Below are 20929 nucleotides of genomic sequence, written 5' to 3'. Positions count from 1 at the left end.
CTCTGTAGCTTTGGAGCCTGTCCTGGAACTCCCTTGGTAGACCAGGCTGGTCTCGAACTCACAGAGATCCGCCCGCCTCTGCCTCCCGAGTGCTGGGATTACAGGCGTGCGCCACCACCGCCCGGCTTTATTTGGAATTTTAATATCTAAGTTTTTGAGTTCTTTATATATTTTGGAGATAGCTCCTCTGTCTGTGGTTGGTGAATATCTTTTCCCATTCAGTAGGTTGCTTTTTTGTCTTATTGACTGAATCCTTTGTTTTACAGAAGCTTCTTAGTTTCAGAAAGTCCCATTTATTTATTGTTGCTCTTAATGTCTATGCTACTGGGGCTATAATTAGGAAGTAGTTTCCTGTACCCATATATTCAAATATACTTCCCACTTTTTCTTCTATCAGGTTTAATGTGGTCACATTTATATTGAGGTTTTTAACCCATTTGGACTTGAGCTTTGTGTGTGGGGATAGATATGTATCTATTGTCATTCTTCTGCATGTTGACATCCAGTTACATTGGTTGATGATGCTTTCTTTTTTCCATTGTATATTTTTAGCTTCTTTGTCAAAAATCAGGTGTTCATAGGTGTGTGGGTAAATATCCAGGTCTTGAATCAATTCCATTGGTCAACCTCTCTGTTTTTATTACAATTTCAAGCTGTTTTAATTACTGTAGCTCTATAATAGAGCTTGGTGTCAAGGATTGTGATGCCTCTGAAATTTTTTTTATTGTACAGTATTGTTTTGTATATCCTGGTTTTTGTTTTTCCATATGAAGGTGAGTATTGTTCTTTCAAGGTTTGTGAAGAATTGTGTTGGAATTTTAATGGGAATTGCATTGAATCTATAGATTGCTTTTGGTTGGATTGCCATTTTTACTATGTTAATCCTATTTACCAAGAGCATGGGAGATCTTTCTATTTTCTGGTATTTTCTTCAGTTTCTTTCTTCAAAGATTTAAAGTTCCTGTCAAATAGGTCTTTCACTTCTTTGGCTAGTGTTACCCCAAAATATTTTTTTGTTGTTTTGTTATTTTGTTTGTGGTTATTGTGAAGGATAATATTTATCTGATTTCTTTCTCAGTTTCTTTATCATTTGAATATAGGAGGGCTATGATTTTTTTAGTTGATCTTGTGTCCTGCCATATTACTGAAGGTATTTATCAGCTGTAGAAGTTCCCTAGTAGAGTTTTTGGGATCACTTATTTATAGTATTGTATCATCTGCAAATAACAAAAGTTTGACTTCTTCCTTTACAATTTGAATCCTCTTAATCTCCCTTTTTTGTCTTATTGCTCTAGTCAGAACATTAAGAACTATGTTGAATAGATATGAAGAGAGTGGACAGCCTTATCTTGTTCCTGATTTTAGTGGGATTGGTTTGAGTTTCTCTCTATTTAATTTGATGTTGGCTGTTGGCTTCCTGTATATTGTTTTTCATTATTTTTAGATATGTTCTTTGTATCTCTGATCTCTCTAAGACCTTTGTTATGAAGGCGTGTTGATTTTGTTGAATGCTTTTTGAGCATCTAATAAGACGATCATATGTTTTTTTCTTTCAGTTTATTTATATGGTGAATTTCATTGATAGATTTTCATATATTGAACCATCCCTGAATCTCTGGGTTGAAGCTGACTTGATCATGGTGGATAATTTTTTTGATATGTTCTGGGATTCAATTTGGCAGTATTTTATTGAGTATTTTTGCATCTATGTTTATGAGTGAGATTGGTCTGTAATTCTCTTTCTTGGTTGAATCTTTGTGTGGTTTTGAGTTTGGCAATGTTACTTCTTTTTATATTTTGTGGAACACTTTGAGGAGTATGAATTAGCTTCTTCTTTGAAGTTCTAGTATAATTCTGCACTGAAACCATCCGGTCCTGGGCTTTTTGGTTGGGGGGCTTTTGATGACAGCTTTTATTTCCTTGCAGGTTATAGTTCTATTTAAATTGTTCATCTGCTTTTGATTTAGTTTTGGTATGTGGTACCTATCCAGAAAATTGTCCATTTCTTTTACATTTTCCAATTTTGTGGAGTACAGATTTTTGTAGTATGACCTAATGATTCTCAATATTTCCTCAGTGTCTGTTGTTATGTCCCCCTTTTCATTTCTGAGTTTGTTAATTTGGATGTTCTCTCTCTGCTGTTTGATTAGTTTGGATAAGGGTTTGTCTATCTTGTTGATTTTCTCATAGAACCTGCTTTGTTTCATTGATTCTTTGTATTATTTTCTTTGTTTCTATTTTGTTGATTTCAGCCCTCAGTTATTTCCTGTCTTTTATTCCTCCTGGGTGAGTCTGCTTCTTTTTGTTCTAGAACTTTCCAGTTGTGCTGTTAAATCACTAGTGTGAGCTTTCTCTACTTTCCTTATGTGGGGATTTAGTAATATGACCTTTCCTCTTAGAACTGCTTTCATAGTGTCCTATAGGTTTGAGTAAGTTGTGCCTTCATTTTTGTTGAATTTTAGAAACTCTTTGATTTCTTTCTTTCTTTTGTCCTTGACCCATGGGTGGTTTAGTACAGCACTGTTTAATTTCCATGTGTTTGTGGGCTTTCTGAAGTTAGTGTTGCTGTTGAACCATGATGATCTGATAAGATACAGGTGGTTACTCCAATTTTTTGTAACCATTGAGGTTTGCTTTGTTACTGAGTATGTGAACAATTTTAGAGAAGGTTCTGTGAGGTGTTGAGAAGAAGGTCTATTCTTTTGTGTTTGGGTAGAATGTTCTGTAAATGTCTGTTAATTCTATTTGAGACATGATATCTGTTAGTTCTCTTATTTCTCTGTTAGGTTTCTGTCTGGTTGACCTGTCCATTGGGGAGAGTGGGGTGTTGAAGTCTTCTACTATTAGTGTGTGGGGTTTGATGTGCACTTTAAGCTTTAGTAATGTTTCTTTTATTAGATATTAGGACAGTGTCACCTACTTATTTCTTAGGTCCATTTGACTGGGAAATTTTTTCTTAATCCTTTGCTCTGAGGTAATGTCAGTCTTTGAGGTTTAGGTGTGTTTCTTGTATACAGCAGAAGGCTGGATCCTGCTTTTGTATCCATTCTCTTAGCCTGTGTCTTTTTATAGGTGCATTGATATTAAAAGATATTAATGACAAGTTATTTTTCAGTGGTAGTGTGTGTGTGTTTCTCTTCTTTGGGTTTTGTTGGTATGAGGCTATCTGTTGCCTATGTTTTTGTAGGTGCAGTTATCTTTCTTGAGTTGGGGTTTTCCTTCTAGTACTTTGTTTAGGGCTGTATTTGGGGATAGGTAGTGTTTAAATATGATTTGTCATGTAATATTTTGTTTTCTCCATTGATGTTGATGGAAACCTTTGTCTGGGCTTGCATTCATGGTCTCTTAGTGTCTGCAGCCCATCTGCCTAGGTTCTGGCTTTCATAGTTTCCATTGAGAAGTCAGGCGCAATTCTGATAGGTCTAATTTTATATGTTACTTGACCTTTTTACTTTGCAGCTCTTAATATTCTTTATTTATTTTATATGTTTTGTGTTTTGATTATTTTATGGCAAGGGAATTTTTTTTTGATCCAATTTATTTGGTGTTCTGTAAGCTTCTTGTACCTTCATAGGAATATACTTCTTTAGGTTAGGAAGAATTTCTTCTATGATTTTGTTGAATATATTTCCTGTGTTTTCGAGCTGAAGTTCTTGTTCTTCTTTTATTCCTCTTCTTTTCATGGTGTCCCAGATTTCCTGGATGTTTTGTATTAAGCTTTTTGTAGATTTAATGTTTTCTTTAACCAATGAATCAATTTCCTTTATAGTATCTTCAACCCCTGAGATTCTGTCTTCCATCTCTTATTTTTTGTTGGTTATGCTTGCCTCTGTTGTTCCCATTCATTTACCCAGATTTTCTATATCCAGAATTTTCTTGGTTTGTGTTTTTTTTTGTATTGCCTCTATTTTAGACTTGAAGTTTTGAACTGTTTGTTTCACCTGTTTGATTGCTTTTTCTTGGTTTTCTTGAGTTTTTTTGAGAAATTTATTAATTTCTTCCACTTTTTTTGCCTTTTCCTCCATTTCTTTTTGATCTATTTATTTTTTAAGATTTATTTTATTTAATATATGCTTGTCTGCACAACAGAAGAGGGCTTCAGATCTCATTTTGGATGGTTGTGAGCCACCGTGTGGTTGCTGGGAATTGAACTCAGTACCTTTTAAAGAGCAATCAGTGCTCTTAACCTCTGAGCCATCTCTCCAGCCCTTCCTCCATTTTTTTTAAGGAAACTTTTCATTTCCTCTTTAAAGGTCTCCATCATCTTCGTAAATTGCTTTTAAAATCGTTTTCTTCTGTTTCTTCTTATTGTTTGATCACTGGGTTCTAGGTTCTGGTTGCTTTTAGGGTTGTTGGATGAATTTGTACATTGGTACCTACCCATCTCTTCCTTCAGTTGATGCCAGCATTGTCTTTGCATCTTGGTTCAATCTTTGCAGTAACTGTCTGTATCTTGGGAACTGTTCTTGGTCTGCTCTGTACTGTCGCTGTCTGTGTCTCAGGGGGTTTGGTGCATCCTACCTGCAGGAAACTCACCTGCTGACTGGCTATAGAAGCCAAGGCAGGTCCTGGAGGGGGAAGGAGTTTTGCCCCAGTATGAAGGTTCTATAGAGTGGGGTGTCCTGCCGGGTGGCTGGGGACTCACCTCTTGGTCCTCTCTGTGTAGTAGTAGGCTGTGTTTCAGAGTTCCATTGAGGTTGTGGGAAGGGGGAATAGGCAAGTTTGGGGGCAGAGTGGGATTTGTAGCTTTTGGGGTCCAGTGATTGGGATGGGAGTTTTGGAGCAGCCTACCTGCAGGAGAAATTCTCCTGCTGGCTAGCTAGAGAAGCCGAGGCAAGTGGGGGAGGGGCCCAAGGTTTTGCCCTGGTATGGAGGGCTTAGAGAGTTCGATGTCCTGCTAGGTGGCTGGTCACTTACCTCTTGTAGTAGTAGCAGAGTGTGTTTCATAGTTCCAGTGAGGATGGGGGGTGTAGGTGAGTTTGAGGGCAGGGTGGGATTTGTAGCTTTCAGGGTCTGATGGTTGTGATGGGGCAATTAACCTGTAATTCTTAATAACCTATGTAGCTTAAAGACTAAAGCTTCACATCATAAAAATAAACAATCTTTAAACAGATGTGCAGCATTGGGACAATGGCTTCAAAATTGTAATGATATATATAATATCTTGATCAGAGGTAGAAATGTGTAGTACAATATGAGAAAAATATCCTTAATTTGTATCAATATACAAAATATTTTAAGTAGGAGTAGAAACATACATACAATATGACAAAAAACTTTACATTTGTGTACAAAAATATTGTAAACAGAAATACAAACACACAATATGACAAATATAATTTTCAATTTGTATCAATATAAAAATTATCTTTGACAGGAATACAAAATAATTTTAAATATGTATTAAGTATAGAATGTAAATTGTCTAAAACTAATAATTGCTAAAATAGTTTACAAGTAGATATACTAATCTACCATATTATACTATCCTATCTATTCCCCTTTCTTCTGCACCAGATGAGATTCCTGAGTCTACTATTATTTATTATTCTGCCCCCAACCCTATAATAACTTATAGCCAACCCTGAGAAAAACCAAAACCTATTCCTCCCATCTGTTGGGAGAGGAGGCGTCATTTTCTTAGAATTATTTCCAGCTGTCTTGGGGGCAATGCTATCTCTATGGGATCCTGTAAAAAACCAAAACAACATTTGGTGCCAGATGTACTGAGAATCCGCGAGAGTCTGAGAGAGGTTCCAAAGAATTTATTTAGATGTATGTTAGGGGTAAACACTCACCGACTCAGGACAGGTTAGACGCCTCTGCGGTTGTGCTGCCCAAGGGCAAAGAGCACCACAAGCAAGCTGCCCGCTCCACTCTTACTGTCCAGGCCAGCCAAGAGCTAGAGTGAGAGACCCTTCCCCCTCAGCTTATCAGCTGTCCTGCAGCAGACAAGGCCGCGTCCTAGAGCCTTGGATCAAAATCCCATGAAAATGTTTGTTCAGTTTTTATATCTCATTTTCTTACAATAAAACAGTAGAATTCCCTCATGTAATTAACTCCTTTTGCAGAACACCCTTAATGGCTATATACTTCTGGTGTCATTATTACACTGATTTTGATCACACATTTTCTCTGATTGTGCCAGTTGCACAAATAAAGCTGTGACAAGTCCCCCACCACCCACCTGTCTCTTCCATTGCCCCTTCCTCTCCTCCTCCACCTCCACCCTTCTTTCTCTTTCCTTCTCCCTCTCTTTTTTCCTATTTCATAGACTGAAACCCTCGACCAGTAGTTGTTACTCAGTTGTAATTCAGAGAGACTTCTTCCAGCACCCATTAAATGTGACCTTGTGACTTTCTGACCACACCCTGGCCCACACAGAGAGCTGTCATTTTACATAACTTCTAAAAATTCTCTAGGTCATTTTTTCCTTCTCTTTAATTTCTAATGTGTTTTGGGTTTAAATATATATTATTAGCTCGGTACTTTTTCTCTTGGAAATTAGTTCCTTTGGCCATTTAAGTTCTTGTCTGTAATCTGCGGGTTTGTTCTTGGTTCATGTGAGTTGTTTTCTATCCTATAAACAACTTCTTCTCATATTGTGACAATTTTATTTAATTTTTAATAAAGAGGGAATTGTTTTGGAGCTTTTGACCAGTGGAATTATTTTTTTAGAATATTCTCCTTTTCTTTAGTCTTTGAAGTTTTTTCTGATTTCACTCACATGTATTAAAATTTTTAATACTATTTTTATATCAATATACCTCTTATCATGTGTATTTTTATTAAATTGAGAGGTAAAATATGTTTTCTAAATTATAAGCTATTTTCACTGCTTGTCAAGTGTTCTCTGGCCTTGATACCACTGTTTTGTGTTGTATTCTCTGGGAGGGATGAATGTCTCAGTTTTAGCTGTGTCCCTTGTTGGGTGAGGACTTTAACTCTTGTGGCTGTGATATTTAAGCATCTAGTGGGGCATATTCTCAGTTGATTCTCCCTGTTTTTCTCCTGTCTTGTTCAGGAGTTTTTTGCTTTTTATTTTTAACCTTCCAGGTAAACTTCAAGGTTACTTTTGTCAACTAAAAAATCACAATTGCTGGTGATTTTAGAGTTATATTCATCCTATATGATAATCTATATTATACATTGATACATTTCTTATATCACTTCTTACCATTCATAAACATGGCCCAACTTTTTTTTTAGTGGTTCTCTACAGTGCAATTTTGACATGTTTCTATTATAGGCCTGGGTTATTTATTTTTGACGCTATCATGAAGCATATGCACATATATAATTTTTAAGCTGTTACAGAAACTGGTACATTTCTCCTTTTGTTTTCTAACCAGTTTTGATATCCAGGAAGTGTTTTCTCTTGTGTGTTTATTTTGAATATGGCCACCTTCACACTTCTGGTGAATTTATTATAGCCACTTTGAATATATAAGAACATTCATAAGCCAGGAATGGTGTCGCATGCCTTTAATCCTAGCACTTGGGAGGCAGAGGCAGGAGAATATATGTGAATTTGAGGGTTGCCTGGTCTACAAAGCAAATTCCAGGACAGCCAGAGCTATACAGAGAGACCCTGTCTGGAAAACAAACAAAAAACCCACCAACCAACCAACCAACAACAGAGCACATGCTACAGTTAGTACAGTGTCTGTATGTCCACACTCAGGGTGAATAAGAATTGGGCTTTGAAGTCTTTCTGTAAATAGGTTCTAGAATACAAATAAAACATTTACTAAACACTTACTTTTTTTTTAGTTGTTCCATTCTGATAAATAATGTGCTACTGTCATTTCATAGGAACTTAACCTTTTGCTTTTGAATCATTATTGGTCCTCCTAATAGTAATCTTTCCCCACCTAACTACCAGCCTCTGATCCTGGAGGAGTTTTGTCCTGTCATGGTAAATAAATGTAGGCTGAATAATTTTCTTCCCTCCGTTTTTAAGATATAGAGTTTATCATTGGCTTCCAGTGCTATCTTGGTTATAGCCCTAGGATCCAGAAGTCTTTCGTATATTTTAGAAGAATCTTTAGCTTTTCTGAACACGTTGAGTGCTTTGCTATGGGCACTGAGGCCACCTTGCTGCTGGCAGGGGTGCCCTTGAAACCCCTCTGATTTGCTCCCATGAGACCCCTGGCCAGTCAATATCCATTTGAAATCCTATATCTGGTAGATATACTTTGTGCAGGGCTCACGTTTTCTTTAACAGTTTACAAAACAAACAAAAATAACAACAAAACTCAGGCATTTTTTTTTCCATTCTACACAGAGCAAAGCATCTTCTTAATGTTTAGGAAGACATTCCTGTCTAGTACGTCCTTCGGTCCTGTGCATTCCCAGGAAGCACACTTGCTGACTGTGCATGTCGCCAAGGCTGTCGGTTAGCTGTAGTAATTCCTCTTTTTAAAAGTCTATTTCTGGAAACGATTTGATTCACTCTTAAACCAATATTTTGTGGCATGGTAGGAAACTACAATTATTTATAACTATTTACAATATAATTCAAGGAATATAGATAGTACATGCAAATACACACATGTACACAAACACATATCCAACAAATGATGCAGTCTTTCAATGTCCAAAGAACTCGAATAGCATTCCAAATGACACGGTTAAAAGTTACATGTTTTATTTTAGACTGTCTAGATAATACCTTAGTTCTCAATGTTTCTAATTTTCAGAAATTCTTGATTTAAGAGGAATTATATTAATAATTACATTTTTATTTGAAGGATCATAAAATATGCTAAGTATATTGTTTTTTATTTTTGTGCATCTTTGGAATATTTATATTTATTTATATATATCATATTTGTTTCATCTATGAAATAAAATTTTTGGTAGAGTTCTAATATGCTGATTATGAATACTCTGAATTTAGTCAATTTGAATTTTAGAAAGACTAACTTTCTTTAGAATGATAGAACACAAGATTCTAAGATATATTATTATTACTTTCAAAATATATTACTTAGGGTCAATAATTATATCTGGTATTCATTTTTATTTGAACCCAAATTTAAGTTTTATAATATGTTGTAGTTCTGTAAAACTTAATGAGTCTGTTTTGTTCATAACCTAGAATTATGTAAATATCTAAAATTATTAACACTCCGTCCTGCTATTATGCTATAAAGGAATGTTGAAGACACTGTCTGTGGACATTGAGACAGCAGGGTGCTGTAACTGAGAATCACATTTTCACAGTGCATAAATTTAGCAAATTACTGCTGCAGTCTAGAAGCAGCAGGGATGAAAAATCAACAGCTTCATTACCTAACAGTTGGCTTGTACTTTATGGATACAACTAATCATTGTTTTTGAGGGAAATCATTTTTTATTAAAAATTGTTAGGGCCCATTTCCAAGGGAGTGTTATATAATATTATAAGTGAATGTCCCCTGCCTTCTGTCACAGCAGGGTTCTGGACTGAAGTTAATGTTTTCCTTCTTAGACATCTGGAATTATGGATTAGTACTTCACTGAAACAGTGTCCAACCTTTATAAGATTAAGTAGAAATAAGCTCGAGGTGTGTGAATATGACCCTTGCCAGCTTTGGGGCTAACCACTCTTTTCCTTGATTGAGATACATCAGTCAACTACAATCCTGCCTGGTTCCCGACATAGCTCTGCTCACTTTCATTACAATAATTGCTAGGTATCATGGTGAGCGTCCCCTTGTGCTTTTTCCCGGCTTTCAGAGTCAGTTCACATCCAGATGCTGCGGCTGGCCCACATTAGTGAGGCTTCCACCCTTGTTTTTATTACAATTTATGGGGAATTTCTATATATTCGAAAGTACATGAGACATGGTGTTGAGAACCCCAAGCTTACAGGACTTGCATGTAAGACTGACATTCTGTCCTATGCTTTACCAATTTCTTGTTTTTCTACAGTACGCTTGAGAGTTCCCCCAACTTCCTCAAGAAACATTTTGAGACAGAACTTGATACCCAGATTTGCCTTTAATGACTGCAAAATTTAGTATCTATGTTACTAAATGAATGAATAGTTAGTAACTGGAGGAATGTCTTGTGTCGGCATTCTTGGCCATATTCATGATAAACACATTCTGAGACATCTGATACCGGTCTCTATTTTCAGGAATCCACTTCCTGATTACTTAAAGTAGAAAGAAAATGATGTGACATAGAGAGACATGGGCCAGTTCTCAGCTGGACAAGCTCTTGTTGGACCATTAGGTCCTTAGGAAGAAATAATTGCTGTCTGTTTTCACTGAAGTCTCAAATACAGAAGAATGATGCCATGGCAGTAGTTTCTTACAGTGGTGCTATATTTGAAATATAAATTACTTTGTGTTCAGCCTGCAGTATTGTGGATACATTAGGCTACATCCATTGTAGATGCAGCAACTTTTTGTCCTTTGAAAAAGCAACAGTCTACCTATCTCTCCATTTTTAGAGATTGTTCTTGCCTTAGGGCTTTGAAGGAAGCATTAGTTCTATAAACCTGGTTACCTCCCATAGCTTTTGGTGTGCAGTGTTGGCCCCATGGCAGTGGGTCAGCCCAGCACACTCATTCTCTCCCGACTAGAGACTTACACCTGCGCTGGAACAGTTGCAGTTCATGTTGCTCAGAGCTGCTTAACTCTGATAACTCTTTGGAAATTTATGCAGACATTTGTCCTTTGTACTTAGACTGGACTGGGGACTTACAGATCTCCTAGTCCTTAGGAACTGTCATTGCCATTACATGAACCCTAAGAAAGAGTTTCCTCATGGCCTTGTATGAGTCTTTCTTAAAGTTTCTATTGATGTGAGTCTTTTATAATGCCATCTTTCCATGTCTATCAAAAGGCCCCTCTAAGGATGCTTCTTTAGGATTGGCAGTAGTCTGGCAGAAATATTTTGCACTGAAATCGGTAGTCTTGCGTTGGAGATGAGCGAGATGGATTTTAAATATGGGTACCCATGAAGCTGTATAGTCATTTTTAAAAGGAAAGAGCATGTCCAGGTTTTATCTAACAGACTTGGGTCAGTTGTGAACTTACCAGTGGGCTTTAATGACATGACCTACTTTCAGCACTGCATGAATGATCAGTGGTACTTTCAAGATGCAGGGCAGCTTTTTGTTTTTGGATAGATTTCTGTTTGTCTATGCATTATTGAGTCCTTTATCCATACCCACTTATTTGATTGAAAAGAGTATAAACTTCTCTAATTTCACCCACTGTTAAAGACTGGCCTTGGGTTGTCTTCTTATGATCAAACAAAGGACATGGATGTCTACCAGAAACAGCCTGTACATTCTTCCTAAACCTGCCAGAGAGGCTTCCCTAGTATAAACTTCTCTAATTTCACCCACTGTTAAAGACGTGGATGCCTACCAGAAACAGCCTGTACATTCTTCCTAAACCTTCCAGAGAGGCTTCCCTAGTGAATGTGTTGATGAAAACTGAGTAAACCGATTAAACTAGCTATACAACAAGTCTTATGCTTGGGATTACTGCGAAATAATCATAATAGAACATGAATATTATCTTTTAGTTGTTTGTCATTTCACATTTGATTTGCCCTCTGACATATGAGGTAGGACAAATTGAGATTTAGAACTTTGCCAGGCAATGATGATGGCAGGTGGATCCCTATGGGTCTGGGGACAGCTTGATCTACAGACTGAGGTCCAGGATAGCCAGGGCTACACAGTGAAACAGTGAAATCCGAGAGAGAGAGAGAGAGAGAGAGAGAGAGGCACTAGAGAGGTGGCTCAGAAGTTAAAAGCACTGGCTACTTTTCCAGAAGTCATGAGTTCAATTCCCAGCAACATAGTGTCTCACAACCATCTCTCATGAGATCTGGTGCCCTCTCCTGGCCTGCAGGCATACATGCAGACAGAACATTGTATACATAATAAATAAATAAAATCTTTTAAAAATTCTTTTAAAAAATGAACTGAAGAACTGATGTTTCATGGCTACTAACCATTTATTTGTTCATCAAAATAATAATAACAATAATAATAATAGTAGTAGTAATAACCTCAATAATTAAAACAATATAGAATATCATGGATAAATGTTAACCTTTCGTCTATATCACACATAAGAGGTGGGAAAGGAATTTTTACTCTGAAATGTTTATTCATGTTTCTAACTACTCATTGCTTAGTTTATTAATTGTTTTTTAAGATCTTAATGGCATTGATTGGAGAATTTGACAGTGATATGAAAAGATTTTTAGTTGTCATAGAATACTGGTAAGTCAGTCTAACAATGGAAAGAGATGATTAAAATATATTTTAGCTATTTAAAACTGTTTTTCTGCCACAAAAGTATTGAAATTCACTTTGATCACAGATATCAGTAAGTATATAGTTAGTTCATTTTAAATTGAAATTATCTTCTCTAAATTATTAGAGTAGATTTTAAGCTATTTAAATATTAAGTACTTTGTATAAAATATAATTATTATAGGAACAAACTCCTAAAACCATATTAATTCATGTTTCTTTTTTACTAATAATTAAAAAGTACAATAATCTGTTACAAAGAGGCCCAGAGTGCACACCAAATAAGATGAAAATGCTTTTGAGGTCTGCTGGTGAAAGGGAATAACCAGTTCATAATACTATGTTGAATTGATGAATTTTTACAACTTCTTTATCATAGTTGATTTTATTTCTTAAGGAAATCTTAAAGAATATGAAAAATTATTTCCCCTTTATCCTCATGCTTAAATAATGTTACATGCAAAATATTATTTAAAATGATTTTGTCATGAGTAAGAAATTTATTTTATTTATACTAATTTGAGTTTTTTTTTTACTAAATCATTGCAAAGACTGTCGACCTTCTAACAGTAGTATTAGTATTAATTTTTCTAACCATGCATGATCCATTTAACTCCACAGTAGCTATAGCTTGCTTGCCTTGTTTTTTCCCTGAAATTAATACAAGACGTGCACAGAAGCACAGTGGACATGTGCTCCACCTAGCTGGAAAGCAGAACAGCTTATGTTTAATCACTTGTTGGTATTCTATGATTCCACACACGGATGTATGACTTCTCTGAACTTTCTATGTTGAACGTGCACCCTTGGTAAACTACTTGTTTTCTCCCTGCCTGCTCTTTGATGAAGCCAATTAGGAATAAAGGGAAACAAGGGGTAGGCAAACATTGCGGTGTTCCTTCATCTGTCTGGGAATATTTCAGCCAAAAGTTTATTTTGGGAAAAAATAAACTATAATGTACACACACACACATGCGCGCACGCACATACATGCACACACGCACACGCACAACCACACAGACTTTGGCTGCAAATTATTCTGCAGTGATGTTGCCTGTTCTTGACCGTGTCTGTTCTGGTGTGTACAGTGCTATCTACTCATGCATGTGTTTGCAGAGTCTTGTCTGTGTGCTTGTTCATCACCTAGTTCATTCATCTCCTCATGGTTTAGGTTAAACCTATTCAAGTAAATAAGAATTTATGGGTATGACTGTTAGCTGGAAAGCCCTTCCTTACTTCAAGAAGTCTTCATTCCAAACTGCTTCTCTTGGTATTTCTCATTAGGGTGACATGCTCAGTCAATCAGTCTCCTCGATGCTACCTGGTTACATAGGCCCTTCCCAGGCCTTAGAGAACAATTTACCACTCTGCCTTTCAATTCTCTTGGATTGAAAATGGAAACATTTAATATAAATGGCCTTGTGAGGAACTGTATTATCTCCATCCTTCTTACTGAATGAACAGAACAAAGACACAAGTCTCTTTCTTCACCTGTCCCACATATTTTGATGGAAAGGAAGTGTGAAAAGTACCAAAATTTAACATAACAAAACATCAGTAGTAGAAGACCCTCACCATGGGAAGTTATCATATACTTTAAAGCCCATATTATCTAAGGTAGCTGAAATACATCATTTTTGTTTCCCAGTTTGCCTTCTCACTGACAGAATACCCATAATTCTTGTTGGTTATTTTCTCTCCAAAGTTACTTTCTGGGCCATTGGTGACTACACTGTCTGTTGTTCTCAACCACTGTCTTAACTACCTTCTTTAAAAATGTAATGTTGAAGGCACATAATATTGAAGATGACTCCAGGATGAACCCTGAGTTTGCAGACCGACTGAAGCAGCTGGACAAGGAAGCCTCTTACTATCGCGATGAGTGCGGCAAGGCGCAAGCAGAGGTGGACAGGTTGCTGGAGATCCTCAAGGAGGTGGAGAACGAAAAGAATGACAAAGATAAGAAGATCGCGGAGCTTGAGAGGTGAGTTCTGTGTCCTTAGCTTTGTCAGGGGTGAGCAAGTGCTGCTAGCTTGGTATGCATTCTGAGTTGTGATGGATTTGAAATGTGAACTTTTACACCCATACCATAAAATAAAAGGAAGTTGTGTGTGAGGACTATAGGCGGACAGGCAAGGGATGCTGTTGTCTTCCTGTGGAATGTTACAGAGGCACGTGGTTTCTCTTCGGAGGGACTAAGGACCTCTTCAGGGTCTAGGAAAACAGTGTCTAGCTTTCTTGAGGGCCATCTCTGATCTGGTACTTGTGCCAGAAAATAAGCAAAAATTTGGGTTTTGGACTATCACCTTCGTTCTTTTCCATTAAAGATAACATTTGTGGTTTTGGTTTGTCACAAGTAGAAAGAATATGGAGAAATATAGTTGGAATTTCTTCTTTCAAAATAAGAGGAAGGGGGCCTCATGCTTTTTTTTTTTTGGATGTTTTTTGGCACACCACACAAATTATTCCTTGAAATTTATCTTTTAAGAGAATCTTAGAATATTTGGAAAAATAAATGGAATTAAATCTGCTTGAGTAGAGTCTAAAACAGGCTTCCAGTGTCTTTAGATTTTGAGATAAACCATACCTATATTATATTAATGTGTAGCCTGGTCACTAAAAATAAGCTTATTACTAATGCTTTTTCCTATACTTCTCTAAGAAAAGGACTTTCTGAACACTATTACGTAGCTCTGTATAACCTCCGAGGCCTTCTCATTGGTTCTGCGATAAGATGGAATTTGTTTTCCTAGATTCAGTCCATATGGAAGAGATCAGCCAATTTTGAATAACTGAGCGAATGTTGGCCAGCTTGGCCAGAGACACTTGGGGGGTACTACAGGGCTTCAAGACGTGTGCAGCATGGTTGCTGTGGCCTTACAAGAATGATAATGGGCTTTTGCTAAAGAAAGACCTGAATTCAGATTTTGCTTTTGCAATGTGCCAGCATTGTGGCCTTAAATCCCGTGAAAACTGAATTTCTACAATCAATTAAAGTGTATTCTGTTTTTCTTCCACCCAGTTTTCATATAAGGTGCCACACTAACCTCATTATGAAGAGCAAAATACCAAAACAAATGAATTCTCAGGATTAAGTGATGGTATTGAATGGTCAGATTATCCACTGTTGAATTTCAGCAATGTTTTCAGTATTATATTTGAGTATCCAATCTCCGAATTTATGAATGGTTCTTTTAATAATCTTAGCCTTTTTTGTTGATGCTGTAATTAGGTTTGATATGGTGTGACTAATTTTAGCACCTTGAGGCAGAGTTCTTTTTTAGTGAGGTAACTATGCAACCTTACATCTTCAAGGGCAGGCTGGCAAGATGGCTTAGTAGATAAAGGTGTCTCCCACTAAACCCAACTTGGATTTCTAGGACCCACTTAATCAAAAGAGGGAGCTCTGTCCTCTGATCTTCAAACACATGCTGTGGCACAGATATGTCTCTTCCCCCATTCACATGAACACATGCGTGCAAAAGAAAAATTGAAAGCATAATAAAAATTAAAAAGAAATCTTCAAGGGCTTTATTTTAATCTTAAGGTGTGGGAATGTTCTGCCAGTCTCCTGGTTCTTAAAAACCTTGGAGCACGGTTACTTTTAGATATATCTATCCAGGTGGCTATTTGGAATTATATTTCAGAATCAGTCTTTCTGAAGAAGATGACGCTAGTATGAGATCACAAAGAGCTTAGGACCATGTTTTCTTGTTACAAGCTAGACATTGAAAAGTTTGGTCATTGATCCTGTGCTCAGAGATGAGCAGCCATAGTGTAGATTCCTGAACTTCTAGTCTACTTCTGTGAGAAGCAGCACTCAATGGATGATGCCCTAGACACCACCAGCAATTATAATCATAGCCAGAAAGTATATATATTTTATGACCATTGTGTGCCAGATACTCCGCTGAGTACGTAACCTGGAGTTTGTATTTGACTTAATCTTACTCACAGAAACTATCATGGTCCCCATTTTATATATGAGGAAGCATGAATTATACAAATCCAGTAACTTCCCAAAGATGATAGTGCTCAGAAGAATTAAGATCGGAATTAAAGCCTAGCCACCGAGAACAATGCCTTAACTCGTTAGGTAGCACCAAAGTCATATGGGAAGCCAGAGGGTCCTCCCTGAGCAGGCCTTGCAGCCACCAGAGCCCTGCCTTTTGTCATTGGTCTCCACAAGAGGAAACTGATGCTCTGCACATCCAGAAGGCATTTTTCTGCATTAAAGCAGTTCCTGAGACCTGTTACTGAAAATCAGGGTCAGCTCCTATAAATATCGACATATAAATGGCTTAATTATCTAGTTGGACAAACAGGTCTTAGTTGGGCTGTGTAGCCATTAAATCTTCACAAATATTCACAGTTTGATTTCTTCAATATGGAAGGCATTAAAGCCGCAGTGATTTTACAGGCATTTATCTTTATGTACTTTCTGCACGTTTTCTTTATCTCTGCATTTGCCTCTCCTTAAAGCTGATGCCTCCCAGGCACTGTAATTCATAAAACATGTGTTAGGGCTTGACTGTCCCATGTTTCTGCCTGCCTGCATCTTGGGTCCAGCAGCAGAACACAGTCTGGGAAATGTCTGAGCCCTAGCCTAGTCCGGGCCCCTAAGGAGATGGAGTTGGAGATCCAGAGGGAACTGTCCTGGGAAAAAGCGGGTTCATCCTTAGCCTCTTTCTGAAGCATTGTCTGCTGGGTTGCATGTGTATTCATCCCACCAGAGCGTCTTCCTCGACTTTGTCAGGCAGCTCTCTTCACATTGGTATCCCTGTCTGCTGGCGGAAACTACAAGATTCGTACCTCATAATGTTGAGAACTAAATTTCTTAGTATCATGACATATATCTCCATTTCGGAGTCATGGAGAGTGCTTGCAATTAAGTTTGTGAGTTTGAAAACCAAAATATTGAACTTGAAATGAATTTGTGGTCTCTGACTTGTAACATGACCTACCGGAGCAAAGAGCCCTCTTTCTGAAGCAGCTCATGTTCTAAAGTGTCCCAGAACTTCCGTCACATGCAACACAACAGTCGAGGTTAAGAATGACTCTGATGCCCTGGCACGGGCCAGCTTCTCTCCCAGAGGGTGGGTTTTTTTTTTCCTTTTCTTGTTCTGTTCATCCTCTCATTTTCAAAAGTTTCCCCACCATGGCTATATTCTGCATAGCATACAGCTGGCGTTTCTGGTGAACTTACCCCTTCAGTTCCACAGGAATGCGGCTTCTCCTCAGCCGTTATAGATTCAGTCTTTAAGGTCCATGCTATGTCTCTGTTGATGGGCACCTCCCGTGATGAACTCCAGGATAATCATGTTCCAGCTGGAAGCTTCTGTCTCAACTGTAGGATGCTCTGGAGGAGGCTGGCCACAGGGACTACCTGGAGCACACCTGAAAGTTGGTCAAAATCAGGCCGATGTCTTTGCTCTGTTGTGATGTCAACTGTCATGTAGAATACACAGCTGAGCAGAGGACCCAACGTTGGAGGCGGCGAAACACATTGTTCCTCTGTGTTAGCGCTCCTCACAGTCTCAAGGCTTTATTGAAATTCGTAGTTAATCCGTGGTGGCTCGCGAAGGAGAGAAGTTAATCGAGTCTGTCAAGCAAGGCCTTCTGCTGCTGGCCTTGTATCCCACCCATGGGAAGGAATAGGTTGGGTGACCATAGCACAATTATCTTAAATCTGCTAGGGATTTTCCTAGTGTTTGTTCAGAGCTCAAACTGAGTCCTCAGCCACATCCCTCTAGATGATGGAGGGGCACCAGGGTCCCTGGAGGCTCCACTCATAAGACATAACATCAGAACGGAAGACAAGGTACCGCTGAATTATCTGGACTGAGGGCTAATGCCATCAGACATTTGGACATTGAGAGATGGTTTTTGGTGCCTAGCAGACCCTTATCTAATGTTGAGAAAGAAACTTATTTTCTCTTCTGATTTTTTCAATAATGTGCTGACACACATTAGTCCTTGATGCCTTTCAGGACTCCTTTTGAAATGTAAGCGTAAACATTGTTCTAGATTCCAGAGTACGGTAACGAATTCTAAAGGCCTCACAGTAAGGGGGCGATCTGGTAGGTCTACTTATTTGATACTCACGTTTTTTTTTTTTTTCCCCTTTTTGAGTAATTTTGTTTTTCATTGCAATTGAAGAAATGTTTTTAAATTATTTGGGGGATTTGTTTCTCTTTATGTGTATTGATCTTTTGCTTGCTTGGGTGTGTATGTACCACATGCACACCTGGTACCCAAGGAGACCAGAAGAGGCATCAGATCTCCTGGAATTGGGGTCACAGATGGTTGTGAGCCACCATGTAGGCACTGGGAACTGAGTCCACCACAGAGCCATCTCTCCAGCCTAAGAAATTTCTTTAAAACAAGTAGCAAGTGGCTAAACACCACATAGTGACCCTTTGAAAGGGTCCCTTGGAGAAGGCTGCTGCATCTTAAATATGTGCTAGCTGTTCTGGCTAAGGATTTTCTACCCTTTGGCCAAGGTCCTCAGCGTAATTGCCTAGGATTCCGAAGGATTAGGAACGGCAGGTGCCCTTTGGTGCCGTGGTCCCCGCGCTGACCTGACTTGGATAAGTGGTCCATATGTGATCCTGAAACACCTGCCCCGAGGGTCTGGCCTGCGAAGCTTATTAAAGCTGCATTCTCACCACCATATGTGACCTTTAAAGTTTTCTCTGAGTTTTAACATTGTAGTTTGCGGCAGGCTTTCTCGGGCCGCCAACCCCCAAACCATAGCACAGAGACTTATTACTAATTATGAGGGCTCAGCCTTATCTTATGCTTGTCCCACCAGCTCTTATAACTTAATTTAACCTGGTCCTTTTCGTCTGCACTTTGCCTCAGGGCTTTTGACCTTTCTTGCATTCTGTATGCCCTACTTCCCTGCTTCCTACACGGCTGCTGGCTGGTGGCTGGCTGGTTGGCCTCTGGTGTCTCCTTCCTTTCTCCTTTTTCCTCTCCTCTCCTGAGCGAGGTTCCACCTCCCACAAACTCATTCTGCCTGCCTGGCCTATCCCTCTACTGTCTAGCTACTGGCCATTCAGAATGTTATTAGACCAATCAAGTGCCTTGGGCAGGCAGTGTAAACAAATGTAACACAGCTTTACATAGGTAAACCAATGCTGCATCCATGAATGCAACACATTTTTACATAGTTAAAGTAACATTCCGCAAGAGTAGTCAACATTGTTTTTGTTTGAAATGTTCTAGGTTAGACTTTATCCTAAGCATTTATTTTTTCCTTCTTATGTGGTGTCCTTATGACTGTATCACAACACAAATTGGCAGGGCTCCCGTGGGCAGCCAGCTGGCAGGTGTTGCTTTTGTGTGTCCACTTTGTTTTTCAAAGGGCATTTTATAGGCTAACAAAACAAACAACTACTACATGCTTCTCTCTTAACTTGGAAGATGATCACAGCTTTCCCTGTTAATCTTTCCTTCCCACTAGAGATGCTGTTCTGACTGGTTAGAGGGGCACGTTGGAAGTCCCATACAAACAAGTTAACAAGCATCTGGATAGTCTCAGTGGCAAAGTCAGATCTTGTTTTCTTACCGGGAAGGAATTGAGGCAGATGGGAAGGAGGTGCCCTATCAGCAGCCTTCCTCACAGGGCCTTTTCTCACTGCTGGACACAGCATCCTGGAAGCATTTACTGAGAATCTTTGAGCCAAAATCCAAATTGCCCAGCTCCTTTGGGATTTAGGAGTGAAAGAAAATGTCTCCAAGGATACAGCCATCCAACCTGCTATTCAGATAAATTTTGTGTGACATCACAGCTTACTGCTAGACCTTAGTGATTTCAGGATCTTTTTTTTTTTTATTTTTTATAGCAAATAACGAAAACTTATGGGCCCACACAAGAAGGTAGGAAGGTAGACTTTCTCTGTCAATAGTCCTTAAAAAAAATAAAATAAAACGTGGCCACTGTATTGAGACAGGAATGGCCCTCTGGTTCCCGCGCGTGCTGGTGTGACTATGTGTGTGAGAGCAGATATCGTTTTCTATGCATGCTATACAACAGCACAGCCTATGGTGTGAGCCCAGGGCTTTGGAGGGGGGGCGTATATCAGATAAAACTTGCTTTATTATCCTTCACTTGGTTATAAAACCTGCTAATGTACCATCTGTTGGCTGGATGTTTAAATCTAATGCTTCTCCTTCCTTTTATTCTCTTTTGCCACCCTTTTCTTTCTGCTTGTCTCCAAACCGCTGCTCTCACCCTCGCTCGCTCCAATCAGCTTGACGCTCAGGTCAGTACTCTGTTTTCCTCTCCCCGCCTCCCTCCCGAGCTGGGCTCGCTGCTTGCTTTTGTTTAGTAAGCGAGATCGTTGGACCTTTTCACCAAACTAGGCTGCATGAGGACACGGTGTGGATCTGGGGAGATAAACAATACAAGATGCTAAGTGCAGCTCGGAGTGAGGGGGCTCCTCCCTGCACGGGTGACGTCATGGCTGAGTGGACTAGCTCAGACCAAGCCAACTGGACCCCATGCCCAATAAATCACTGTGTTTGCAAAGGTCTATAGGACTCCCTTAACGTCACTTTTTTTTTTTTGTTTTTGTTTTTGTTTTGTTTTTTTGGTTTTTCGAGACAGGGTTTCTCTGTGGTTTTGGAGCCTGTCCTGGAACTAGCTCTGTA

At 38.7% G+C, this 20929-nt stretch overlaps 1 protein-coding gene across 13 annotated transcripts in view; it reads left to right on the top strand.

The window, feature by feature from the left end:
* The window catches only part of Erc2 (ELKS/RAB6-interacting/CAST family member 2), a 907844-nt gene that overhangs the window by 439558 nt on the left and 447357 nt on the right, over nt 1–20929 (top strand). For 9 of the 13 annotated variants that reach the window (XR_003377057.1, XR_003377056.1, XR_003377051.1 and 6 more), the window contains 2 exons: nt 14062–14255; nt 20530–20541. Coding sequence is in view for 2 of the 13 variants with exons in the window: in XM_026779811.1 (XP_026635612.1) it covers nt 14062–14255; nt 20530–20541 (206 nt within the window). In the remaining 11 variants the exon portion in view is untranslated. The remainder of the gene's footprint in view (nt 1–14061; nt 14256–20529; nt 20542–20929) is intronic. The other 4 variants (XR_003377058.1, XR_003377054.1, XR_003377053.1 and 1 more) reach the window with 1 other exon arrangement.

This window comes from Microtus ochrogaster, chromosome 6 (genome assembly GCF_000317375.1).
Source record: "Microtus ochrogaster isolate Prairie Vole_2 chromosome 6, MicOch1.0, whole genome shotgun sequence".
NCBI classification, from domain to species: Eukaryota; Metazoa; Chordata; class Mammalia; order Rodentia; family Cricetidae; genus Microtus; species Microtus ochrogaster.
The sequence above is the reverse complement of the archived record's forward strand: the minus strand, read 5'-3'. Positions and strand labels throughout refer to the sequence as shown.